The sequence below is a fragment of the Neomonachus schauinslandi genome, chromosome 15 (assembly GCF_002201575.2).
Source record: "Neomonachus schauinslandi chromosome 15, ASM220157v2, whole genome shotgun sequence".
NCBI lineage: Eukaryota > Metazoa > Chordata > Mammalia > Carnivora > Phocidae > Neomonachus > Neomonachus schauinslandi.
The window spans coordinates 53,770,683-53,798,204 of NC_058417.1; the positions used below are offsets into that span (position 1 = coordinate 53,770,683).

At 48.3% G+C, this 27,522-nt stretch overlaps 1 protein-coding gene and 1 pseudogene across 1 annotated transcript; both read left to right on the forward strand.

Moving 5' to 3' along the window:
* Window positions 1–6,321: 6,321 nt before the first annotated feature.
* On the forward strand, window positions 6,322–6,878 carry LOC110572447 (annotated as a pseudogene).
* Window positions 6,879–8,559: 1,681 nt separating this feature from the next.
* LOC110572446 (E3 ubiquitin/ISG15 ligase TRIM25-like) lies at window positions 8,560–14,139 on the forward strand. Its single transcript, XM_021680737.1, is given in 8 exon segments — window positions 8,560–8,575; window positions 8,872–9,510; window positions 9,513–9,538; window positions 10,810–10,905; window positions 11,112–11,345; window positions 12,507–12,669; window positions 12,891–12,953; window positions 13,565–14,139. Coding segments are annotated over 8 exon segments (1,812 nt in total).
* The last annotated feature ends 13,383 nt before the right edge of the window (window positions 14,140–27,522 follow it).

The following is a 27,522-nucleotide window of genomic DNA, read 5'->3' on the forward strand; positions in this document are numbered from 1 at the left end:
CAGGTCTGAGAGACTGTGACATCTATTTCTGGGCTAGGTTAAATACTCAAATTGGCATGGTGGGTTAGACAACCCCTAGTTTGTGACCGGCAGTCCAGGCCACATGGTCACTTGATGTCCCATGGTTAGGTACCTGATTCTCAAAAGGAGAAGAGTTATCTGCAAAAGAAGGCATGGATATTTTCCAAAACCCTGGAGTTCTTCATGGTAATTCTCCAGTCAGGGACCACTGGAGGCTCCATACAGCATCAGCATTTGCAATAGATCATTTGACTGTTGCTGAATCTGCTCAGTCATAAAGCCGAGGTGATGGCCCAGAGCTAAATTTTTAATAAGAATCACACCACACAGATTTCCATCAAAGCTTTCCCTTAGAGTGAACTATAACTCCATTAAGCCAGTTTAATTCCTTGATGGGTTTTCTATACAGTACAATTAAATTGTCTCTGTTTTCTATTTTTATTTTCATTTTTACTTTAAAATATTTTTATTAAGATCATTGTTTTCCGGGGCGCCTGGGTGGCTCAGTCGTTAAGCGTTTGCCTTCGGCTCAGGTCATGATCCCAGGGTCCTGGGATCGAGCCCCGCATCGGGCTCCTTGCTCTGCGGGAAGCCTGCTTCTCCCTCTCCCACTCCCCGTGCTTGTGTTCCTGCTCTCTCTCTCTCTCTCTCTCTGTTAAATAAATAAATAAAATCTTAAAAAAAAAGGTCATTGTTTTCCATGAAATGTTACGATGGAAATTTAACTCAATCTAACTAATTCTAGTTCTTGCCCTTGCAAGCTGTAGCTTTTGCCCTTGTGGGCTTTCTTTTGTGGCTGTTACTTCCTCCGTGTTTATTTTCCCCAAGTCAAGCTTGACAGCTCAAAATCTAAGTCTCATATCTAAATGTATGTGTTTTTAGCTGATGTCATTTTTCTGTTAATGATTTCTAACAAAACAACATGGAGAGAATATTGTATTTTTTATTTTAAGATTTTATTTGAGAGCGAGAGCGAGAGCGAGAGCACGAGCTGGTGGGAGGGGAAGCAGAGAGATAAGCAGACTCTCCACTGAGCAAGGAGCCCAACACAGGGCTCAATCCCAGGACCCCGAGATCATGACCTGAGCCGAAGTCAGATGCTTAGCCAACTGAGCCACCCAGGCACACACACCCCCCTTTTTAAGGGAAAATTTATCTAAACGGCTTTTTTTTTTTTTTAAAGCAAGCTTTATGCCCAATGTGGGACTTGAACTCATGGACCCTGAGATCAACAGTTGCATGCTCTACTAACTGAGCCAGCCAGATGCCCCAGGCTGTGTGTATGTCTTAGCTTTCCTGTAAGGAAATAGTGAGCAATATCCCTTAGATTATCCTCTATCATTCTTTATGTGCAAGGCTATGCCATTGCTTCTACTCACATTTCATTCTGATAACTTTGCACATGCGCCCTCTACACAGTTGGCAAATCAAAGACTACAACATCCTCAAAATATGTCCTGCTTTGTTAAATTGTGATGGATAGCCAATAAGTACATATTTGAAAAAGGAGGATTAGAAGGCTTCTTGAACTAGACCCTGAGGTTGGAGAAGGTGCAGGAAGTTCGTTGGCAGAAGGATAGTTTATACCCTGCGGCTAGTATTTCTCAGTTCTGTCACCTCTATCACAGGTCTAGAGTAGACATCCACTTATTTGCTGCCATTTTCTGCACAGCCACTGCATGCCCAGAACTGCAGTAGGCACTGATGACCAAAGCTGAGTCATGGAGGCCTGCAGAACACTGAGTGAGAGCAAAAACTGCTGGAGGCAGGGAGGAAATAACCAAGCCGCTGCTCTAATGGCTGGGGACAGTCTTCAGAACCTGGGCAGAGGCAGATGGATGAAAATCCCGAGCTGGAATCAAGCTCCATTGAGATACTTAGCATCCTTGCATTCAAGAATCACTACCAAATCCTGGGGTGCCTGGGTGGCTCAGTTGGTTAAGTGTCCGACTCTTGATCTCAGCTCAGGTCTTGATCTCAGGATCATAAGTTCAAGCCTGGCACTGGGCTCCACACTGGGCGTGGAGCCTACTTTTAAAAAGTGAGGGAGGGGTGGCACTGGGTGGCTCAGTCAGTTAAGTGTCTGTCTCTGGCTCAGGTCATGATTCCAGCCAGGGTCCTGGGATTGAGCCCCACATTGGGCTCTCTGCTCAGTGGGGAGTCTGCTTCTCCCTCTCCTGCTCCCCCTGCTTGTGTTCACTCTCTCTCAAATAAATAAAATCTTAAAAAAAAAAAAATCACCACAAATCCTAAGCAGGAGAAATAAAAACACACATATTATAATAAAAGTGATGAAAACAAATATGGAGAAAATCTTAAAAGCCACCAAAAGCAGAGAGGAAAGTTACTTGCAAAGGAGGGACAATAAGACTTATAGCCAACTCTCAACAGAAAAATATAAAGCAGGGTGCCTGGGTGGCTCAGTTGGTTAAGTGACTGCCTTTGGCTCAGGTCATGATTCTGGAGTCCTGGGATCGAGCCCCGCATCGGACTCCCTGACTCTCACCCCTCTCATGCTCTCTATCATTCTCTCTCTCTCAATAAATAAATAAAAATCTTTAAAAAGAAAAATATAAACCAGAACACAGTGGAATTAAATCTCCTAAGTGCTGAAAAAAAATAGCTGCCAACCTAGAATTCTATACCCAGCGAAAATACACTTCAATATTGAAGATGATATAAAGGCATCTTTGACAACCAAAACATGAGAGCATTTGTCACCTGCAGACTTTGTATTAAAGGAAATATTAAAAGGTGTTCTTCAGGGGGTACCTGGCTGACTCAGTCAGAAGAGCATGTGACTCTTGATCTCAGAATTGTGAGTTCAATGGCACAAAAACAGACACATAGTTCAATGGAACAGAATAGAGAGCCCAGAAAGGGACCCTCAACTCTATGGTCAACTAATCTTCGACAAAGCAGGAAAGAATATCCAATGGAAAAAAGACAGTCTCTTCAACAAATGGTGTTGGGAAAATTGGACAGCCACATACAGAAGAATGAAACTGGACCATTTCCTTACACCGTACACAAAAACAGACTCAAAATGAATGAAAGACCTGAATGTGAGACAGAAATCCATCAAAATCCTGGAGGAGAAGGCAGGCAGCAACCTCTTCCACCTCAGCGCAGCAACTTCTTCCTAGACACGTAGCCAAAGGCAAGGGAATGCAAGGGCAAAAATGAACTGTTAGGACTTCATCAAGATAAAAAGCTTTTGCACAACAAAGGAAACAGTCAACAAAAACAAAAGACAACGGACAGAATGGGAGAAGATATTCGCAAACGACATATCAGATAAAGGGCTAGTATCCAAAATCTATAAAGAACTTATCAAACTCAACACCCAAGGAACAAATAATCCAATCAAGAAATGGGCAGAAGACATGAACAGACATTTCTGCCAATGGCCAACAGACACATGAAAAAGTGCTCAACATCACTCGGCATCAGGGAAATCGAAATCAAAACCTCAATGAGATAACACCTCACACCAGTCAGAATGGCTAAAATTAACAAGTCAGGAAACGACAGATGTTGGCGAGGATGCGGAGAAAGGGGAACCCTCCCACACTGTTGGTGGGAATGGAAGCTGGTGCAGCCACTGTGGAAAACAGTATGGAGGTTCCTCAAAAAGTTGAAAATAGAGCTACCCTACGACCCAGCCCAATGCAATTGCACTACTGGGTATTTACCCCAAAGATACAAATGTAGTAGTTCAAAGGGGCACCTGCACCCCAATGTTTATAGCAGCAATGTCCACAACAGCCACAGTATGGAAAGAGCCTAGATGTATAGATGTCGAATAATCATCGACAGATGAATGGATAAAGAAGATGTGGTATATATATATAATGGAATATTATGCAGCCATCAAAAATGATATCTTGCCATTTGCAATGATGTGGATGGAACTAGAGGGTATTATGCTAAGCAAAATAAGTCAATCAGAGAAAGACACAAGTATCATATGATCTCACTGATATGAGGAATTTGAGAAACAAGACAGAGGATCAGAGGGGAAGGGAGGGAAAAATGAAACAAGACAAAACCAGAGAGGGAGACAAACCATAAGAGACTCTTAATCTCAGGAAACAAACTGAGGGCTGCTGGAGTGGTGGGGGGTGGGAGGGATGGGGTGGCTGGGTGATGGACATTGGGGAGGGTATGTGCTATGGTGAGCGCTGTGTATTGTGTAAGACTGATGAATCACAGACCTCTACCCCTGAAACAAATAATACATTATATGTTAATTAAAAAAAAAAAAAGAATTGTGAGTTTGAGCCCCACGTCAGGTATAGAGATTACTTTAGAAAAATTTTTTTAATAAAAAATAAAGTATGGGACTTTATCATTCCCAAAACGCAATTAAAAAGGGGGGGGGCACCTGGGTGGTTCCCTGCTTGGTGGAAAGTCTGCTTCTCCCTCTCCCTCTACCCCTGCCTCCTGCTTGTGCTCACTCTCTCTCTCGAATAAGAAATAAAATATTTTTTAAAAAGTAATGCTTTATATTAGACTTTGATAAGCCATGATGCATGTTATAATTTCTCAGGTAACTACTCAAAAAATAATAATTAAAAAAGTATAGGGGTGCCTGCGTGGCTTAGTCGGTTAAGCATCTGCCTTTGGCTCAGGTCATGATCTCAGGGTCCTGGGATTGAGCCCTGCATTAGGCTCTCTGCTCAGCAGGGAGTCTGCTTCTCCCTCTCCCTCTACCCTTTCCCCGCTGCTTGTGTGTGTGCTCTCTCTCATACAAATAAATAAATAAAATCTTTTTTAAAAATAACAAATAAATAAATAAGTATAACCACCAGGGCGCCTGGCTGGCTTAGTCGGTTAGAGCATGTGGCTCTAGATATTGGGGTAGTGAGTTCGAGCCCACACTGGATATAGAGCTTACAAAAAAAAGGGGGGGGGGGATAGATTTAAAAAAAGTATAGCCACCAAGATAATAGAGAAGGAGGAGGAAATTGAATAATAAAAAATCAGTAGTGGTAAAACTACAATTCACCAGGAAAACAATGATTATAAATTTGTGTACATCCAATGATCTAGCCTCAAAACTAATGGAAGTAAAAGGAGAAATAAGCAGGGCACCTGGGTGGTTCAGTCAGTTGAGTGTCTGACTCGGTTTCAGCTCAGGTCATGATTCCCAGGTCCTGGGATCGAGCCCTGCACTCGGCCCAGTCTGCTTCTCCCTCTTCTCCCTGCTCCTCCCCGCCCCCCCCCCCGTTCTCTCTCTCTAATATAAATAAATCTAAAAATAGTAATTAAAAAGGGGAAAATGTATTAGCAAAGGCTAAAAATTGTTATATAAACATCTCAGGAACTTAGAACAGCAAATTCAACCCAAGAAAGCAACAGAAAGGAAATAATATAGAGAAGAGCAGAAATCAATGAAATGGAAAACAAACACATAATACAAATCTCAAAACCAAGAGCTGATTCTTTGAAAAGATTAAAGAATGGATAAACTCCTAGTGTTGAGACTTATCAAGAAAAAAAAATACAAATGATATCTGGAATATAAAAAGGGGACACAAATACAGATCCTACAGTCTTTATAAGGACTATAAGTACCTTATATAAGGTATATACCCAAAGGAATTGAAAGCAGGGACTCAAGATATCTATTCACCCATGTTCTAGCATTATTCATGATAGCCAAAAGGGAGAAGCAACCCAAGTGTCCATCAACAAATGAGCAAACAGAATGTGGTATAGTGGAATATTATCCAGCCATAAACAGGAATTCTGATACATGCTATAACATGAACCTTGAGAACATTAAGTGAAATAAGACTCAAAAGGACAACTATCATATGATTTCACTCATATAAAATAGGCAAATTCATAGAGATAGAAAGATTAGAAGTTATTAGGGGCAGGAAGGGGAGGGGACAGTGGAATTATTGCTTAAGGGTTACAAAGTTTCTGTTAAAGGTGATGAAAAAGTTTTGGATATAAATCACTATCTATGACTATATCACTATTTATAGATCACTACATAATGATTGTTTAACATTGTGAATATACTTAATACCACTGAATTGTATATAAAAATGATTAAGATGCAAATTTTATATTAGGTTAATAATTATAAGTGGATGTTATAAACAACTTTATACCAAAAGAATTTGAAAATTTAGATAAAATGGACAAATTCCCAGGAAAACACCATTTACCAAAATTGATACAAGAACAAACAGACAATATGAATAATTCTAAATCTCTGAAAGAAGTTGAGTATGTAATTAATAACCCTTCCACATCCGGGGACAGCATCCATAGGCATTCAGAATGGTCCAGCATTTGACCTGCTGTCATAGGTTGTCCTACGATACAGCCTCTAACAAAACTAGGCTGTCCCAAACCCCTGGTAATAGAATCGTTTACCTTTATACCAAGAAGGTTGGGAAATCACCCAAATCTGCATGTGGTGTGGGCCCAGGGCGACTTCAGGAGTTCGTGCTATGAGACCTAAAGTCCTTACGAGGTTGTCTAAAATGAAAAAACAGGGGCGCCTGGGTGGCTCCGTCATTAAGTGTCTGCCTTCGGCTCAGGTCATGATCCCAAGGGTCCTGGGATCGAGGCCCCACGTCGGGCTCTTTGCTCAGTGGGAAGCCTGCTTCTCCCTCTCCCGCTCCCCCTGCTTGTGTTCCCTCTCTCTCTGTGTCTCTCTGTCAAATAAATAAATAAATGAAATGAAATGAAATGAAATGAAATGAAATGAAAAAACACATGGTGATTCCATGTGTGCTAAGTGTGTTCATGACAGGACCAAGTGTGCTTTCCTTATCAAGGAGCAGAAAATCATTGTGAAAGTGTCGAAGGCACAAGCAGAGTCAGAAAGCTAAATAAACAATGAAGTTTTTTTGAGTAATAAAAAAAATCAGAAGGCTTAAAAAAAAAAACAACCCTTCCACAAAAAACACTCAGGGCCTAGGCGGCTTTACCACTGAATACTGCCAAACATTTAAGGAAGAAATAATATCAATCTTACTCTTCCAAATAAGCAATAAAGAACACTCCTGAACTCATTTTATGAAGCTACCATACCTTAATACCAAAACTTGACAAGGACATTACATAAAAGGAAAATTCCAGGCCAATTTCATTCATGAACATAGATGCAAAAATCCTATGACAATATTAACAAGTTGAATCCAGCATATATAAAAAGCATAACACATCATGACCAAGTAGAGTTCATTCCAGAATACAAGGTTGGTTAAGAATGAAAATAAGTAAATACAGAATTGCCACATTCACAGAATAAAAGAGGCAATGCTTACGGTCATTTCAAAAGATGCAGAAGAAGAATTAGATAAAAGTCAATATCCATTCCAGATAAAAACTCTTAGCAAACCAGGAAGGAAAAGGAGTCTACATAATCTGATACAGTTATCTACAATAAACCTATAGCAAACATCATATTTAATGAAGAAATGTTGAAAATTTTTCCTCAAGGGGTGCCTGGGTGGCTCAGTCGTTAAGTGTCTGCCTTCGGCTCAGGTCATGATCCCAGGGTCCTGGGATGGAGCCCCGCATCGGGCTCCCTGCTCGGCAGGGAGTCTGCTTCTCCCTCTCCCACTCCCCCTGCTTGTGTTCCCTCTCTCGCTGTGTCTCTCTCTGTCAAATAAATAAATAAAAAATCTTTAAAAGAAAGAAAATTTTTCCTCTGAGATGGGGAAATGAGAAAGGGATGCCTTCTACTTACCTTTTCTATACAACAAACAGGGCCGCACTAACCTATTGGAGCAAGACAGTGATACACTGCAAGCTTTTCAGGGCATTTATCCTGTTGGGTGGGGGAGAATGGGAAACAGAAACCTTTAACAAAGAAGCAATTATAGAGCAATGAGAATCTCTCTTCCGCTTCGCTCATCCCTTTTTTTCTTCTGAGGATCAGAACCAGAGTGGAAGCAACAGTTTTTAGGATCACCAGTCAGATAATGTTGATCATTCAATTTCAGACCAAGAAGGGGCCTTGAAATATCATCTCCTATAACAACCCTGTTGATTCACAAGAAAAGGACCATGATCCAGAGAGTTGTCCAAGATCCGACTGCCACTTAGATGCCATTTTCCTCTCTGGTTGGTAATGTGAGTCCCTTAGGTCCAATGCATGAAGCCCCAGGTGCAACAGCGACTTCACCCCCTGGGGTGAAGGCTGTGGAGTAAAGCATCACCCATGGAGAGGCTGAGCATGTCCAGTGGCGCACCTTTTGCCCTGCTGACATCACAAGCAGAATGCTGGGGCTGGTCACACTTGAACTGTGATGTCAGGGAACAAAGCTGGGGGAAATCTTTGAGGAGGGGGGCCAACTTGATAGGGAGATCACGAAAACAGCCGCCAAAGGGAAAGGTACGAAGGCAGCCATCGGATCCCAAGAGATGGAGAGGGCTGGGGTGGGGGCGCACAGGACCCTCCCAACAGCTGGTGAAGTGGGACCAGGGCAAGACACCTGCACCTGAGTGCCTGGGGGTTCTATTCTCTCCCATCCCAGGGCAGCCGAGCCTCTAGCCCTCCCTGACATGGAGAAGGTTTCACGTAAGTACTTGTGCTTCCTACCTTTCTTCTGAAGGGCCAGAGAAGTGGCTCCTTTCCCTGACATTGATGTGACTTCTTTCTGCCATCCGCTGGCTTGTCCAAGATGTGTTGCAGGAGTTAGGGCTGGGACACGGAGAACACAATCCCCATGTCATGCCCCCCGTGTGGGCTGACCGATGACACAGTCTCTGTACCCCATGAGCAGACAGCTGCTTGTATGGGAAGGACTGGTGTACCCCTGAAAGGCCCCTCAGCGCCTGCTGTGGCTTCTTCATGGCTCTGCTCTGTCTTCTCAGGGCTAGCCGAGGACCACAACCCAGCCCTGCAGCCCCCTGCCCAGCCCTCGAGACCTCCCCAAACCCAGCTCCTGAGGAGTAACAGCAGTCTCCGCACATTCGAGGACCAAGTCCTCTGTCCCATTTGCCTGGAGGTGTTCCTCAACCCGGTCACCACCGCCTGCGGGCACAACTTCTGCATGACCTGCCTCCAAGGTTTCTGGGACCACCAGGCCTCCATGGGCAAGACCCTCTACTGCCCCCAGTGCCGAGAGAGCTTCCCCTCCAGACCGCGCCTCTGCAAGAATGGCATCCTGCAGGAGATGGTGACCTGCTTCACCCAGGCCAAGGGCCAGACCTTGGGATCCCCCCGGATCCTGGCGGGGCCCGGGGACGTGCCCTGCGACTTCTGTTCTCCGCAGAAGCTCAAGTCAGTCAAGTCCTGTCTGCAGTGCATGGCCTCCCTGTGCGAGAAGCACCTGCTCAGCCACTTCGAGGACCACGCGTTCCAGGACCACCAGCTGCTGGAGCCCGTGTGGGACCTCCAGAGCCGCGTGTGCCGGAAGCACCGCAAGCTGCGGGCCCTGTACTGCCGCACAGAAGGCTGCTGTGTGTGCGGGGCCTGCCTGCTGGAGGAGCACGAGAACCACGACACCCTCCCCCTGAGGAGGAGCGGGCCCGCGAGGAGGTGAGGCGGGGGGACCCGGGACCTCACGGCTCTGAGGCTCTCACGGAGGGTAACTGTCTTCACAAGCCGGGGCACACCGGTCCTTGGGGGGCAGTTACACAACCATGCAAGTGATGGTCATGGGGGCGGACGCACCACGACATGAGAAAGGGTTGGCGAGTTCGATGAGCGAGGGCCCCGGGTTGTATGTACGAGTTGCAGGTTCTGTGGTTGTTGTTGTTGTTTTTGCACAGCAAAAGGAAAGTCTGAGAGAAAACCTGTCGTGTCAGGTGGGGCATATCCCCTCCTTTTCTCTACTTTTTTTTTTTTTTAAGATTTTATTTATTTATTTGAGAGAGAGAGAATGAGAGACAGAGAGCATGAGAGGGAGGAGGGTCAGAGGGAGAAGCAGACTCCCTGCTGAGCAGGGAGCCCGATGCGGGACTCGATCCCGGGACTCCAGGATCACGACCTGAGCCGAAGGCAGTCGCTTAACCAACTGAGCCACCCAGGCTCCCTCCTTTTCTCTACTTTCAACTTTTGTTTAATATAGTTGTACTGCTTTTTCGAGGGGAACACTTAGATTTCAGACATTCCCTCACATGTATTCAGTACAAGTGCTCTTCCCACATAGCCACCCAGGAACGGTCCACGGCCAGGAGGCCCGGCCGGAATGTAAACCCATTCACCACCCTGTTGAGCTCAGCTGACACTTTTTCCATAGCAAGACTTGGTCAACGAAGCAAGCAGTGTGTTGATTTATAGTCTGGCTTGAGCTTCTTAACTTGACGGTGCACCAGCAACAGTTCCTGGACAGGCACTTGGAACGGCACAGTTCTGTCATCTGTTATAAACAAGAACGTGCCCGTTGCTGGAACGGGTGGAGACTGAAGGCTTCTCTGTAGAGGGACTTGGGACACAGGGCTGCCTGGGCCAGGCAGGGCCACCCCCAGCAAGGTATCTCCGGGGCTCCATATCTGATAAGTCCCTCCTCAACCCACTGCTGCCTCTCAAGCCCCTGAACCCTCCACAGCCCCTTTCTGTAACCTGAGACCCGGTGGTCATCACTGTCAGGAGCAGAGAACCTGAGTCCAAAGAATGGGGAGAGAGTCTCAGGGAGTAAGAGACCACAAGCAGAGGGTAGACCCCAGGCCATCTGCCCTTCAGCTCTGGTCTCTCTCATGTAGGCATCTTAGGAATGTAAGAGGTATGTCTCCTCTGGGCTTGTAGAAGGGCTTCTCCAAGGCCACGTCTCCAAATCAGGGCCCTCTCCTCCTCCCTCTCGCTCCCAGGTGGAGGTTCGGAAGGTTCAGGCCAGTGTGGAAAACCAGATGCTGATCATCAACTCTGACAGCCAGAAGCACCGAGGGCAGGTGGCCTTTCTCTCGGTAAGGCTGGCCCGCCCTCTCCCAGGCCCCGGCTTCCCCGCAGTGCCCTGCATCAGTCTGAGGGCCACTCTAAGGCCTTGGCATGGATGTCGTGTAGCCCGGCAGTCAGCAACAGGATGCCGAGGCACGCTCCAGGCCATAAGACTAGGGGTACCCGGCTGGGGCTCAGAGATGCCTCTCGACACACTGTCCACCCCCCCCCCCAGAAACTGATCCAGACAACACGTGAGGAGGTGAACACCTGCTTCTCAGAGATCATCCAGGAGGTCAGACAGCTGCAGATGAAGGTCTTGGATTTTGTGGAGAAAGAGGAGGCCACCGCTCTGGGGAAGCTAGGCAGCTCCATCCAGCAGAGCCACAACCGGCTCCTGAAGCTGGAGGGGGACAGCATCTGGCTCCGCACCCTCCTTGCCAACAGGAGTGACCAGCAGTTTCTGCAGGTGAGGCCCCACCCACCCCTGTCTCTGCCCCAGGCCCTGATCCAGCCTCTGCACCCCCTCCACCTGCAGGTGCACCAGATCTGTCCAGACCTAGGATTAAGTGATCAGCATTTGGGGCTGCATCTCTTTGTCCATTCTTCGGCCTCTGGGAGGCTCCCCATCCCAGGCCATAGGTCCTGAGCTTACACCAACCCACTTGGCTTCTTCCTCCACCTCAGCACTCAGCCTTACCCTAACTTTCCTGCCTTCATTTCCCTGGAACAGAAGGGAGTGGACCCTGGGATTCCAAGTATCTGCCACGGTCTATATGTTTCTCCAGACTAGCCCAGGCCAGGGATGGAAGCGAGACCAGAACAATCCATATAGCCTGGAATGAAATTCCTTTTCCTTCCCCAGCCCTGGTCTGGTCCCCAGCCCGTTGCTGCTACAAGAGGGTAGTAGGCAGGGTCGCCAGCAGAGGTTTGGGTGACAGCGGGACCAAGGCCTACCCAAACCCCGTGCTGGGGAACTCTGGACTCAGCACAGACCTCCTTTCTTCAGCTGATATCACATGCCCGGGAGCAGATTTCTAATTTCTAGAGCTGTTGCTCACCGTGTCCAGCCGCCGCGCCGCCCCCCCCGGCCCCGACACACACACCAGGAAACATTTGGCAAGGTTTTTCTTTTCTTTTTTTTTTTTTTTTTAAGATTTTATTTATTTATTTGACAGACAGAGACACAGCGAGAGAGGGAACACAAGCAGGGGGAGAGGGAGAGGGAGAAGTAGGCCTCCTGCCGAGCAGGGAGCCCGATGCGGGGCTCCATCCCAGGACCCTGGAACCATGACCTGAGCCGAAGGCAGACGCTTAACGACTGAGCCACCCAGGCGCCCCAAAGTTTTTCACTAAGCGATTAAAAGCCCAAAAGAAATCCTCTTCCCACTGTTTTCTCATACACTTTGCTTGATGCACTAGGCCACAGCGGCCACGCTTTTGGCAAAGCCCTCATCTAAGACCTCACAACCAGCAGGAAGGGAGGGAGATGTCCAGGTTTGAAAACGAGCCATTTCTCCACCTGCCCGTGATTCTGGGGACCCCGGAGGCCCTAGCATAAGCGGGAGCTCCTGGCATCCGCCTGGGCCCTGGCTCACAGGTGGTACCGCTGGCCGCTCCCTGCCTTCAGGAGTTCCCCAGGCTGAAACACTTCCCTGCCTACGTGGAACCCCTGATGGGAACCAACTGTGAGGAGAAGCAGACCTTCCTCCAGTTGCCAGAGACCCTGGCGGAGCTCCGCAGCCGGCTGATGGATGTGGGTCTCAGCTTCATCAATCAGCTCCTCCTGAAGGGTCAGTATGGGGCAGCCCAGGGCCACCGGAGACTCACCTGCATTGGGGGGCTGGGACTGCCCTACAGGGCAGTGTTTGGGGTTCCAGGCACTTGCAGAGAGCCCTGCCTGCCCCTGTGCACCTTCCCCCAGGTGGCGCAGCCTCCTGGAAGCCCATGCCTCTCTCCAGAAGGACCCTGGGCTCTAACAGTGTCCTCAGCAAAGCCCCTCCATCTCCCCCAGGCATTAAGATGAACTCCTATGAGGTGCTGCCGCCAGCTGTGGACAGAAAAACACTTCTCAAGTGTGAGTCCTCCGTGCTGGGGTCCAGAACAATGGGTGGGAAAGAAAGGAGCCCCCCACCGGGGGGCATTGTCTTCCCCAGCCCCGCCTGCATTCAGACCAGGGCTCCAGAGAGATGCCAGCTCTCTGACCTCCCACTGGCGACTGATCTCAGAAGGACTCAGCCTGTGACTCCATGGCCCTGATAGGGAGGGGAGGACTATCCTGTCCTCCCCATGGGTGGGGCAAGGACCTGCCTATGGCCCAGGTGCTGGTTCTGCCATCCTCCCTGGCTCTGGTGGGGCACAACCTCTGCCCTCAGTTCGGTGCCTGCCAGTATCCCCCCCCCCCCCCCCCCCCCACACACCCCGGGCTTTAGCCAAGCCAGCTGGGATGACACTGTCCATTTCTTCCTCAGACAATCTTCCTTTTCCTTTGATGCTTCTGCAGCCCCTCTCCGGGGCAGGGCTGGGAGGCACATCTCAGTGACTTCTCTGAGATATAGGGGGTCTCTCTGGTGAATCCCTGAGTCACCTCCTGCAGGAGCCCTTGACCTTCCCTCAATCCCGTTCAGTCTCCTGTCCTCAGCCCCGGGGGCGCTCACCCTGGCTCCCTTGCACGTCCCCTCCCCCCAGGTTACTGCAACCTGAACTTTGACCCCACCACGGCCAGCGAGGAGCTGTTCCTGTTCACGGAGACCCACTCGGTGCTGAACCTGGGCATCCTGCTGGAGCCCTTCGCCGCGGGCGGCCCCTTCCCCGGCTTCAAGCAGTGGCCGCAGGTGCTGTGCTCGCGCGGCCTGTCCGAGGGCCGCCACTACTGGGAGGCCGACGTGTCCAACTCGTGGGTGTGCCTGGGCCTCACCTACCGCCGCAGCCCCCCGCTCGGCGGCCGCCCGCGCCGCAACGTCGTCTACCTGCTGGGCCGCAACCCCTACTCGTGGTGCCTGGAGTGGGACTCGCTCAAGTTCTCCGTGTGGCACAACAACACGCAGACGGTGCTGCACGGCGGTTACCAGCGCACGCTCGGCGTGGCGCTCGACTGCGGCGCCGGCTGCCTCTCCTTCTACTGCGTGGCGGGCGGCGTGAGCCTGCTCTACCGCTTCCTCGTCTCCTTCCTGGAGCCGCTCTGCCCCGCGGTCATGGTCAGCAGCGGCGCCTCGGTCACGCTCAAGCAGCACCCGGAGGGGGGCGTAGGCCGCGGTCAATAAAGCTGGACTCGAGCGCTGGCTGGACCCGCGGGGAGGGGCGCCGGGGGCGGCGAGGGGCGCCGGGGGCGGGGAGGGGCGCCGGGGGCGGCGAGGGGCGCCGGGGGCGCGTGCCGCCGGAGGTCCCGGCCCCGGGTTGGAGGCGGAGGGCGGCCCACCGGCCTCCCGACCCGCGGCCCCGGACGTCCCGGGAATCCCAGGAAACAGGCAGACCCCTCCGTTCCCGCAGCCCCAGGAGAAGGGCTCTGAGACAGGCTGGAGCTCCCCCGGGACTGGGGACAGTCCGATGGTCTCCGGAGGGCAGATTCCTGACCCGGGTGCACAGTCTCCCCCACCGTGGCGACCGCCCTCCTAAGCCCCATAGAGGCCCCTGGCCTTGGTTCTCCAGGCTGGTCCCGGCACCGCAGCATCAGGGGCCCAGGGACGTGTTCCCGAAGGCCCTGTGGCCTGAGTGGGCGGGGCTTGGAGCAGACGGCTTCTCTGCGCTCCTCCCCCGCAGGTGACCTGGCTGAGAGTGGCACCTAACCGATGGTTTGGGGGGGGGGGGGGGTTCTGTCCCAGTTGCTTAATTGGGGGCTGGGAGGTTAAGGCGAGGAACCCAGGCTGATCTCAGGCCCAAAGAAAGGCTGAGGGCTTACTGGCCAGAGCAGAGCGTCGCATACACCTGCTGTTCCAACATCTGGAGCAGATGGGAAACTGAAGCTGTCCACTCCACCCTCCTCTGTGTGGCTGGAAGCTGTTTGCCCCAGCCTTCGGCCCACCCCCCTCCACTCTCCTAACATGTCGCACTGCCCAAAAGCAAAGGGGCTGCTTCCCCACCCAGGCCTCTGCCATCCCACCTGCCTGGTCAGCGTGTGCGGAAGTCGGCCCGCGAGGCTGGATCCCGGCCAGGTTCCTGCCTCGCCACTGCAGGAGCGTGCCTGGGGACTCGGCCCATCTGGGGAAGCCACCTCAGCATTTCCAGCCTCAACCAGCCGCTTGTTCCTACGGTTTCTCTGCGGGAGCTCTCAGGTTAATGATTGACTCTGAAGAGGAACTGCTACAAGTCCTGGGAGAAAAGCCCTCGGGCAACGTGGTCCAGAACCAGGCCAAACAGCGCCAGGCCCCACGGGTGTGCCTAAATTCCATCCCCGCCTGGCCTGTTGGAAGAGAAATTAGTGACCCTAGTTTCCCATCAGGAGAGGTCATTTTAGGGCCAGGATGGGGCCAGAACGGAATCAGGTGTAGGGGGTACTCTCAAGGTCTCTGAGGGTGGGGCACCCTCAAGCAAACTGTGGCTGTGATTTCTTGCTGACCTTCCTTTCTGGAGTCTTCACTCTTATTCCCCATGAGCTGTTCCCCATGCTGATAGGTAGGAATGAAATGTAAACTTTTCCCCGTGTTCAGGAGAGGTCTTTCACACCCAAATGCCTACATCTTGGCTCCCCAGCCCCAGCCCCTGCAATCTTCATTCTTCCTGGGATGAGGTCAAGAAGTGCTGAGGAGGCGAGGGTAGGGTACAAGGAGACAGCAGGGATCTGCTCTGACTAGCCGAATGGATCTCCAAGTCTTTCCTTGCAAGGAGTTGCAAGGAGGCAGCTACCCTTGCCAGCTCTTCATGGGGTGCTGTGTGATGCTGGAAACCATCCTGACACCTTCGGGCACATGTTGGTGTGAAATCCACATCTGAACTAATAGGGGTATTTGCTTTCCTAAACAGCTCTTCCTTTGCAGTTCCTAGGCCACTAGGAATTCACGATGATAGTCCTGGGGGTCCTCAAATGCTTTTTATTTCACAAAGCCAAATGGCAAGCAGGCCTGCACATCAGGGAGGCTAGCCAGCAGACCAAAATGTCAATATTTTCTGCTCATGGCTCAGCATGTGCCTCATGGCAGAAATATGCTAGAGGGGTCCTCCCCAGTGCCAGATCAGCCAGTGCTCTTGGATAATCCATGTCTGTGAACCCTACCCTTTCCCTTTCCCCCACTGCGGAGACACCAGGGAAGGGACTGTCCCTAGAACGCCACCCACACACTTCTCATGCCTTCCTTCTCCCGCCTTAGCACTCAAATATTTTTTTATTGTGAATCTGAATAGGCTGTAAACTAGTCTGTCACCAAGGATTATTTCACTTTAAAAATGTCCGTGTGGGGGCGCCTGCCTGGCTCAGTCATTAGGCATCTGCCTTCGGCTCTCCTCGAGGTCCCGGCGTCCTGGGATCAAGCCCCACATCGGGCTCCCTGCTCAGCAGGAAGCCTGCTTCTCCCTCTCCTACTCCCCCTGCTTGTGTTCCCTCTCTCGCTGTGTCTTTCTCTGTCAAATAAAATATTTAAAAAAAGAAAACTTACAACAATACTATATACTTTCAAAATGCAAAAAGAAAAGTTATTCAAAATGCAAAAATGACTTGTTCACTGGCTGCATAACATTACATTCTACAAATCTACATTCTACAAATTCTACAAGTCCTATAGCTTTGGTGTATGTTTTGTTTGTTTGTTTAATCTCTACACCCAACGTGGGGCTCAAACTCATGACCCTGGGATCAAGAGTCAGCATGCTCTTCTGACTGAGCCAGCCAAGAACCCCTCCTATGGCTTTGTTTTGTCTTTAATTCCTTCCTTGATTCCCACTGGAGGTGGGTGGCAAGTGGCAACCCAGCCAAAGCCAGATATTGCTTCCTCCATGTTACTCCCAAGTTTGACCCAAACTCAGAAGGGTCAAGGTAGGGGCCAAAGGATGCTGGCAACAGCCATGATTTCCACCCATCTCATCATGCCATCCCACAGTGGGGGGAGAACAGAAGCAGGACCAGGTGGCAGGAACCTAGGGAAGAAGCCTGAACCCTGCCCTCTCGCAGGGGTTGGTGTGCTCAGGCTGGGGATAGAAGGGAGAGGATGTTTGTGGGAGCCTCGGGCAGAGTATGCCTGGCATATGGTGGGCACCTGATGGCTTTCAGGAACATCCCACTCAAGAGAGCATAAGCTCAACTCTGCACTTTTCCTGTGAGGAAGGCCCCTGGTGGTATGTGGACCAAGTCCCACCAGCTAAGGAGAGGTGGGCTATCTCCAGCCTGGTGGCTCAGTCCCACCCCGACTCCACCCCCCAGCTCCTTGCCACAAATACCAGTCTCTTGTAGCTCTCACGGGTTTCATTACCAGACTTTATACCATCCTACCCTCCAAAGGGTCTTCCCTCCTGGGCTTTGCTCATGCTGTCCCCGCTGCCTGGAGCACTCTTCCACTCTCGCCCCCTTAAGTCCTACTCATCACTTGTCATGTACTCCCGTGCAGTCCTTAAGACAACTAAGATGCTGTGTTCCAAGAAGCCAGTCTTGAACCCCCCTCTCCCTAAGCCAAGTGGGGTCCCCTCCTCTCTGCTCCCATAACACTCCCTGCATGCATCCCGCCTAGCAACCACTTGTTTCATGTGAGAATTCTGCATCGGATGTAGGGCCAGGCTGGATATTTCATGTCTCCAGTGCTTAATGCATGCCTGCCAGAGAGCAGGTCCCTAATAAACGTTGACCCAAGGACTGAAGAAACCTTTGCAGAGGTTGGGTCAGGTCAGGCTGGGTGTGAGTGGCCTGGCACAGCTGCCCAACGACTTCCTTCTCCTCCCTTTGCCATCCTTTTGCTAAGTTAAGTCTGAACATGCCCTGCATCCAGGGGGGAGCAAAGGACCTTCCTATTCCTCCATTTGCTTCCACTTTCAACCTCCCCTTTAGCGTGAAGATTCTTTGAGGCTGAGGATCCTCCAGCAGGTGTGTGAAGTGAGAAACACATACCTCTCTCAGCCTCTGTTTCCTGATCTGTAAAATTGCATGGATAGGGATACCGTTCATATTTGTGAAAGAGTCTATGACTCCCAATGCTTCTCAAACCAGGCAGCTGGGAAACATGCATTTGGGGCAGGGCCAGGACTAGGGTGAAGCAAGTGAGGCATTCACCTCAGGCACAAAATTTAAGAAAGGGCTCCAAGGGGCACCTGAGTGGCTCAGTCAGTTAAGTGTCTGCCTTTAGCTCAGGTCATGATCCTGTAGTCCTAGGATCGAGTCCCACATTGGGCTCCCTGCTCCCTGCTCAGTGGGGAGTCTACTTCTCCCTCTCCCTCTGCTCCTTCCCCTGTTCATGCTCTCTCTCTCTCACCCTCTCTCTCTCAAATAAATAAATAAATAAAATATTATTTTTAAAAAGGGTACTAAATGAGAAAAATATGCAGCCAAGAATACTTTATTCAGCTAGGCTGTCATTGAAAATAGAAGGAGTCGGGACGCCTGGGTGGCTCAGTCGGTTAAGCGTCTGCCTTCGGCTCAGGTCATGATCCCAGGGTCCTGGGATCAAGTCCCGCATCGGGCTCCCTGCTCCGCGGGGAGCCTGCTTCTCCCTCTGCCTCTGTCTCTCTCTCTGTCTCTCATGAATAAATAAATAAAACCTTTAAAAAAAAAAAATAGAAGGAGTCAAAAATAAGTAAAATTAAAAAAAAAATGGCGCCTGGGTGGCTCAGTTGGTTAAGCAACTGCCTTCTGCTCAGGTCATGATCCTGGAGTCCCGGGATTGAGTCCCGCATCAGGCTCCCTGCTTAGCAGGGAGTCTACTTCTCCCTCTGACCCTCACCCCTCTCATTCTTTCTCTCTCAAAAATAAATAAAATTAAAAAAAAAAGAAAAGAAAATAGAAGGAGTGATAAAAAGTTTCCAGGACAAACAGAAACTAAAAGAATTTGCAATCATCAAACCAGCCCTATAAGAAATATTGAAAGGGGTCCTCTAAGCAAAGAGAGAGCCCCAAAGTAACATAGACCAGAACGGAACAGAGACAATATACAGTAACAGTCACCTTATAGGCAATACAATGGCACTAAATTCATATCTTTCAATAGTTACCCTGAATGTAAATGGGCTAAATGCCCCAATGAAAAGACACAGGGTATCAGATTGGATAAAAAAGCAAGACCCATTGATATGTTGCCTGCAAGAGACTCATTATAGACCCAAAGACACCACCAGATTGAAAGTGATGGGGTGGAAAACCATTTATCGTGCTAATGGACATCAAAAGAAAGCTGGGGTGGCAATCCTTATATCAGACAAATTAGATTTTAAACCAAAGACTGTACTAAGAGATGAGGAAGGACACTATAGCATACTTAAAGGATTTATCCAACAAGAAGATCTAACAATTGTAAATATCTATAATTGGCAGCAGCCAATTATATAAGCCAACTAATAACAAAATCAAAGGAACACATCGACAATAATACAATAATAGTAGGAGACTTCAACACTCTCCTCACTGAAATGGACAGATCATCTAAGCAAAAGATCAGCAAGGAAATAAGGGCTTTAAATGACACACTGGACCAGATGGACTTCACAGATATATTCAGAACATTCCATCCCAAAGCAACAGAACACACATTCTTCTCCAGTGCACATGAACATTCTCCAGAATAGATCACATACTGGGTCACAAATCAGGTCTCAACCAGTACCAAAAGATTGGGATCATTCCCTGCATATTTTCAGACCACGATGCTTTGAAATTTGAATTCAATCACAAGAGGAAAGTCGGAAAGAACTCAAATACATGGAGGCTAAAGAGCATCCTATTAAAAAATGAATGGGTCAACCAGGAAATTAAAGAAGAATTTTAAAAATCATGGAAACAAATGAAAATGAAACCACAACTGTTCAAAATCTTTGGGATGCAGCAAAGGCAGTCCTAAGAGGGAAGTATAGAGCAATACAAGCCTTTCTCAAGAAATAAGAAAAGTCTCAAATACACAACCTAATCCTACACCTAAAGGAGCTGGAGAAAGAACAGCAAATAAAGGCTAAACCCAGCAGGAGAAGAGAAATAATAAAGATCAGAGCAGAAATCAATGAAATAGAAGCCAAAAGAACAGTAGAACAGATCAACAAAACTAGGAGCTGGTCCTTTGAAAAAATTAATAAGATTGATAAATGCTTGGCCAGACTTATCAAAAAGAAAAGAGAAAGGACCCAAATAAATAAAATCATGAATGAAAGAGGAGAGATCACAAACAACACCAAAGAAATACAAACAATTATAAGAACATATTATGAGCAACTATATGCCAACAAATTAGACAATCTGGAAGAGATGGATGCATTCCTAGAGATGTATCAACTACCAAAACTGAACCAGGAAGAAATAGAAAACCTGAACAGACCCATAACCAGCAAGGAAATTGAAGCAGTAATCAAAAATCTCCCAACAAACAAGAACCCAGGGCCAGATGGTTTCCCAGGGGAATTCTACCAAACATTTAAAGAAGAGTTAATACCTATTCTTCTGAAACTGTTCCAAAAAATAGAAATGGAAGGAAAACTTCCAAACTCATTTTATGAGGCCAGCATTACCTTCATCCTGAAACCAGACAAAGATCCCACCAAAAAGGAGAATTACAGACCAATATCCCTGATGAACATGGATGCAAAAATTCTCACCAAGATACTAGCCAATAGGATCCAACAGTACATTAAAAGGATTATTCACCACAGCCAAGTGGGATTTATTCCTGGGCTGCAAGTTTGGTTCAACATCCGCAAATCAATCAATGTGATACACTACATTAATAAAAGAAAGGGCAAGAACCATATGATACTCTCAATAGATGCAGAAAAAACATTTGACAAAGTACAGCATCCTTTCTTGATTAAAACTCTTCACAGGGCGCCTGGGTGGCTCGGTTGGTTGGGCGACTGCTTTCGGCTCGGGTCGTGATCCTGGAGTCCCGGGATCGAGTCCCGCATCGGGCTCCCTGCTCGGCGGGGAGCCTGCTTCTCCCTCTGACCCTCCCCCCTCTCATGTGCTCTCTCTCTCATTCTCTCTCTGAAATAAATAAATAAAATCTTTAAAATAAATAAATAAATAAAAAATAAAAAAAAAATAAAACTCTTCACAGTGTAGGGATAGAGGGTACATACCTCAATATCATAAAAGCCATCTATGAAAAACCCACAGCAAACATCATTCTCAATGGGAAAAACTTAAGAGCTTTTTCCCTAAGGTCAGGAACACGGCAGGGATGTCCACTATCACCACTGCTATTCAACATAGTACTAGAAGTCCTAGCCTCAGCAATCAGACAACAACAAAAAAGAAAAGGCATTGGAATCAACAGAGAAGCCAAACTCTCACTCTTTGCAGATGATATGATACTTTATGTAGAAAACCCAAAAGACTTCACCTCAAAACTGCTAGAACTCATACAGGAATTCAGTAAAGTGGCAGGATATAAAATCAATGCACAGTGGCGCCTAAGTGGCTCAGTCATTAAGCATCTGCCTTCAGCTCGGGTCATGATCCCAGGTCCTGGGATCGAGCCCCACATCGGGCTCCCTGCTCCACGGGAGGCCTGCTTCTCCCTCTCCCACTCTCCCTGCTTGTGTTCCTGCTCTCGCTATCTCTTTCTGTCAAATAAATAAATAAAATCTTTAAAAAAAAATAAAATAAAATCAATGCACAGAAATCAGTTGCATTTCTATACGCCAACAATGAGACAGAAGAAAGAGAAATTAAGGAGTCCATCCCATTTACAATTGCACCCAAAACCATAAGATACCTAGGAATAAATCTAACCAAAGAGGCAAAGAATCTGTACTCAGAAAACTATAGAACACTTATGAAAGAAATGGAGGAAGACACAAAGAAATGGAAAAACGTTCCATGCTCATGGATTGCAAGAACAAATATTATTAAAATGTCTGTGCTACCTAGAGCAATCTACACATTTAATGCAATCCCTACCAAAATACCACCAACTTTCTTCACAGAAATGGAACAAATAATCCTAAAATTTGTATGGAACCAGAAAAGACCCTGAGAGCCAGAGGAATGTTGAAAAAGAAAACCAAAGCTGTGGCATCATAATTCCGGACTTCCAGCTCTATTACAAAGCTGTCATCATCAAGACAGTATGGTACTGGCACAAAAACAGACACATAGATCAATGGAACAAAATAAAGAACCCAGAAATGGACCCTCAACTCTATGGTCAACTAATCTTCGACAAAGCAGGAAAGAATATCCAATGGAAAAAAGACAGTCTCTTCAACAAATGGTGTTGGGAAAATTAGACAGCCACATACAGAAGAATGAAACTGGACCATTTCCTTACACCGTACACAAAAACAGACTCAAAATGAATGAAAGACCTGAATGTGAGACAGAAATCCATCAAAATCCTGGAGGAGAAGGCAGGCAGCAACCTCTTCCACCTCAGCGCAGCAACTTCTTCCTAGACACGTAGCCAAAGGCAAGGGAATGCAAGGGCAAAAATGAACTGTTAGGACTTCATCAAGATAAAAAGCTTTTGCACAACAAAGGAAACAGTCAACAAAAACAAAAGACAACGGACAGAATGGGAGAAGATATTCGCAAACGACATATCAGATAAAGGGCTAGTATCCAAAATCTATAAAGAACTTATCAAACTCAACACCCAAGGAACAAATAATCCAATCAAGAAATGGGCAGAAGACATGAACAGACATTTCTGCCAATGGCCAACAGACACATGAAAAAGTGCTCAACATCACTCGGCATCAGGGAAATCGAAATCAAAACCTCAATGAGATAACACCTCACACCAGTCAGAATGGCTAAAATTAACAAGTCAGGAAACGACAGGTGTTGGTGAGGATGTGGAGAAAGGGGAACCCTCCCACACTGTTGGTGGGAATGGAAACTGGTGCAGCCACTGTGGAAAACAGTATGGAGGTTCCTCAAAAAGTTGAAAATAGAGCTACCCTACGACCCAGCCCAATGCAATTGCACTACTGGGTATTTACCCCAAAGACACAAATGTAGTAGTTCGAAGGGGCACCTGCATCCCAATGTTTATAGCAGCAATGTCCACAACAGCCACAGTATGGAAAGAGCCAAGATGTCCATCGACAGATGAATGGACAAAGAAGATGTGGTATATATATACAATGGAATATTATGCAGCCATCAAAAATTTGAAATCTTGCCATTTGCAACGACGTGGATGGAACTAGAGGGTATTATGCTAAGCAAAATAAGTCAGTCAGAGAAAGACAATTATCATATGATCTCACTGATATGTGGAATTTGAGAAACAAGACAGAGGATCATAGGGGAAGAGAGGAAAATATGAAACAAGACAAAACCAGAGACGGAGGCAAACCATAAGAGACTCTTAATCTCGGGAAACAAACTGAGGGTTGTTGGAGTGGACGGGGGTAGGAGGGATGTGGTGGCTGGGTGATGGACACTGGGGAGGGTATGTGTTGCGGTGAGCGCTGTGTATTGTGTAAGACTGATGAATCACAGACTTGTACCCATGAAACAAATAATACATTATATGTTAAAAAAAAAAAGATTGCAATATTAAGAAAAAAAGGGGGGTTCCAAAAATCTCAGTAATCAAGATAAATGTTTTAATGCAATATTTTACAAAATCAAAATTAATGCAAAAATCTATGATGGGCAGAATATCAAAATAGTAAAAAAGGCCAGATCTGACCCAGTACTGGGACCACTTGTTTTGTAACTCCTCAGACTAAGCCTGGCCCTGATTCCAATAAAATTCTATTCATGAAACCAGGTGACTCCATTGGCCACAGTTTGTTGATCTGATTTTCTATAATTATTGCATTAAATTATTTGCCTTGATTACTGAATTTTCTTGGTATCCCGTAAACTTTGGGCCCCAGGCAAGTGCTTCACTCCTCTCACCCTAGATGGGCATGTTGAGTATATGGAATTGAGTAGCTGGACCAGGGGTAGGCGTCAGGGATGTCAGATGTCCTGCAAAGCTCAGCATAGCCATTGCCAAATACCCCTGTTGTTAGTAGGATATATATGTGCACAGATACTTCAAATGAAAAGTTAAACAACATTCATTTAGCTGCTCACCCTTGCCAAAACAAATAATAATCAAACGGTCAGAAGCTCAGGGGCACCCATTAAGAGGCTTTTGGTTCCCTGCCAAGTGTTTCTGGAAGCTGACTCTTCCTCATTTTCGGCTAGATTCTTCCTGCCTGGAGGACATGTGCCTTATTGCTTTTGCATTTCACACGCAGTTGGGAGATGACACCGGTGTTTATATTTTTGCCCAGTTTGCTCCAATGTTCCACAAAAGTCCTCTGAGTGGCCCTGTGGGCTAGGCACAGGGATCCCCATGGGGGCTGCCGTGGGAATCAAGATAGACTGAGTCAATCAAGATGACCCCGGTGCAGCTCAGGGAGTGGAGGAAGAGAGGCCCTAAGATCAGTCACAGTGGTGCATGTATCTAGCCACACACTGAGGTAAAAGCTCTTCAGGGGAAGAGATGACCAAGGAGCCATCCCACGCCAAGCCTCAGCAAACTGTGCCCATTGCCCGTTTTTGTATAGCTTGCAAGCTAAAAGTGGTTCTTACATTTTTTTTTTTTTAAGATTTTACTTATTTGACAGAGAGAGACACAGCGAGAGAGGGAACACAAGCAGGGGGAATGGGAAAAGGAGAAGCAGACTTCCTGCAGGGCAGGGAGCCTGATGCGGGGCTCGATCCCAGGACCCTGGGATCATGACCTGGGCCGAAGGCAGATGCTCAACGACTGAGCCACCCAGGCACCCCGGTTCTTACATTTATTAATGGGGGAAAAAAAATCAAAAGAAGAATATTTCGTAACACATGAAAATTACATGATGTTCAGATTTCAGTGTCCATAAATAAAGCTTTATCGGAACGCAGCCATGCTCGTTTGTTTACATAGTGTCTGGAGCTGCTTTTGCCCACGATGGCAGAGCTGCCACGGAGACTGGCTTGCAAAACCTAAAATAGCTACCATTTGGCCCTTGACAGAAAAAGTGTGTCAACTCCTGATTTAAATCAACATAAATGCACAATAATGAAAAGGTCAAAGAGGAGAGGTAGATGTGCTAGGAGGAATAACTAAGAGAACCGGCCTCGCCAGGGAAAAAGGGAAGTCTTTCTGGAGAAAGTGATGCTTGAGCCATGATCTGAAATGATAAGAGTTTCCAGGCAAAGGGGATCAGGACAGTCCTCCATGCAAGGGGGACAGCAGAGGCAAAGCCCCCACAGCTGGAAGAACATGGCAAGCGGAGAAGGCCAGTACGGCTGGAGGGCAGTGAGTGAGGATGATCGATTTGCGGCTGAAAGGGCGGGCAAAGGCCAGGCTTTGAGGGTCTTGTGGCCACACCAGGGGCTCATCTTCATCCTGCACCTCCTAGAAAGCCACCGTAGAGTGGCTCACCCTAAGCAGGGTGAGCAATGGGTCAAGATCAGACTTACTTTGCAGAAAGATCAGCGCAGCTACAGCGTTGAACGGGGATGTGAGGTCTCAGATGGACAACGGCTGAGACTGGTCTGGGGGTGGTGGTGGAAATGAGGGGAAGTGGCCAGAGTGGAGAAATACTAGGAGGTAAAGTGAGCAGGACTTGCTTATGGATTAGATATGGGGCATGAGAGAGACAGAAGGTCACAGAAACTCATGGGATGCTGGCACTGCCATTTACTGAAACGGCTTCCAGGAAAAAGACCCGGTTTGGCTGGGGTGTGGGGGAGGGGCGGGGGAGGACAGCATCCATGGCGAGTACTGGTTGATGTTGGGTTTGGGTGCCTTTGAGGCACACCAGTGAAGGTGCCAGGTTGGATCTGGAATGAGGGCTCATCAGTATACAGGTGGTGGTTGGAGCCACAGGAGTGGAATGAAAGAGGACGGGGTGAAGGTCAGAGTCTGCGGAACTCTGCCATGCAACGGTCAAGGGTAAACAGCCAGAGTGGCAGGAGAAGTGGCAGGAAACCCAGGAGAGAACGATGTCCTGCACGCCAAGGAAAGTTCAAGGAGGGAGGGGTCAGCGGGGTCAGACACTTTAGGTGAGGACAAAACATGTCCTTTGGCTGTGGTGACCCAGGAATGACCAGAAGGGGCAGACGTTCAGCTTTTGAGGTCAGAGGGAGGAGGGGAGTTGTGGAAACACACCCAGGGAGAGGAGACACCTCTCATATCCAGCTGGGCCGTGGAGGGGGCTGGGGCAGGAGCTGGAGGGGAGTATGAGTGGAAGGAGGAAAGACCTTTGGTTTTGTTTTATTTTAGGAGAGACCGGAGCTCATTTAACACACAACAGCCTATCTGCATGATGATTGAGAATTCCTCCGGGTAGATTTGCACCCAGCAGAAATTTTAGACTTAGCAGGAAATGCTAAAACCCCCAAGGTTCCCAAGGGAAGGAGATTCAGGGCAGAAGGGGCAGGCCAGGAGAACCAGGGAAGATGTCTCAGAGGAGGGGGTCCTGGAGCTGCACCCTGAGGATGGGTGACTCCATCAGGCCGCAAATGCATCCTGGGCAACTGTACTAGGTTAAATAGTGCCCCCCCCCAACTCATGTCCACCTAGAACCTCAGAATGTGCCTTGATTTGAAAATAGGGTCTTTGTAGACGTAATTAGTTAAGATGAGGTTATATTGGAGTAGGGTGGGCCCTAATCCAATGACCAGTGTCTTTATAAGAAAACAGAGACACAGAGATATCCAGACACATAGAGAAGATGGAGGCAGAGATTGGGATGATGCCGCCACAAGCCAAGGATCACCAGCAGCCCCCAGAAGCTGGGCAGACAGGCGTGGAATGGATTCTCCCTCAGAGCTCCAGAGAGAACCAACCCTGCCAATACCTTGATCTCAGACTTCCGGCCTTTAGAACAGTGAGAGAATACATTTCTGTTGTCTTAAGCCCCCCAGTTTGTTGTCCTTTGTTATGGAAGCCCCAGGAAACCAACACAGCACCTGTTGAAAGCTATGTGTTGGGTGCTCTGCCGGACACTGGAGATACCAAAGCTGATCATCCCTGAGGTGGTCCTGGCTCTCTGGAAGCTGTGACATGAGGGGCCACCAGGGATGACTCTCTAGAAGAGGTGGCACTTAGTCTCTGTCATTATAAACAGTGGGGGCTTTCCAGGGCAGTGGGGTAGCACCTGTGTGAAAACAGGGACATGACCAAATAGCCGTCAGGACCGGAGCTAAGGAGGGGAAGGGACCAGCAGGGGACGAGGGGCCGGCAGAAATCTGAACTTGATTCTTCGGTGCTCTGGGCACCATGGAGGAAGGCCCTTCAGGGAGTGGCATGATCCAGTTTGCCTGATCGAGGCTGAATGGGAGTGAGAGAGAAGGTTCTGGAGGTGAAGCGAGGACATGAGCAGGGGCGGTAAGGAAGGGCAGCAATGCACACGAGGTAGGGTAGATAAAGAGGTGAGTTCAATGCGTGGGCTGTCAGCGTGTGGGCTTGGAGTATTGGGAAATGGGTGTGCGTCCAGAGCCCTGCCCAGGTGTGGGCAGAGTGGTCCGGGAACTCAAAGCCAGGGAAGGCTTTCAGGTACAGCGCCTGAAAAGGTGGGTGCTTTTGGAAGATGAA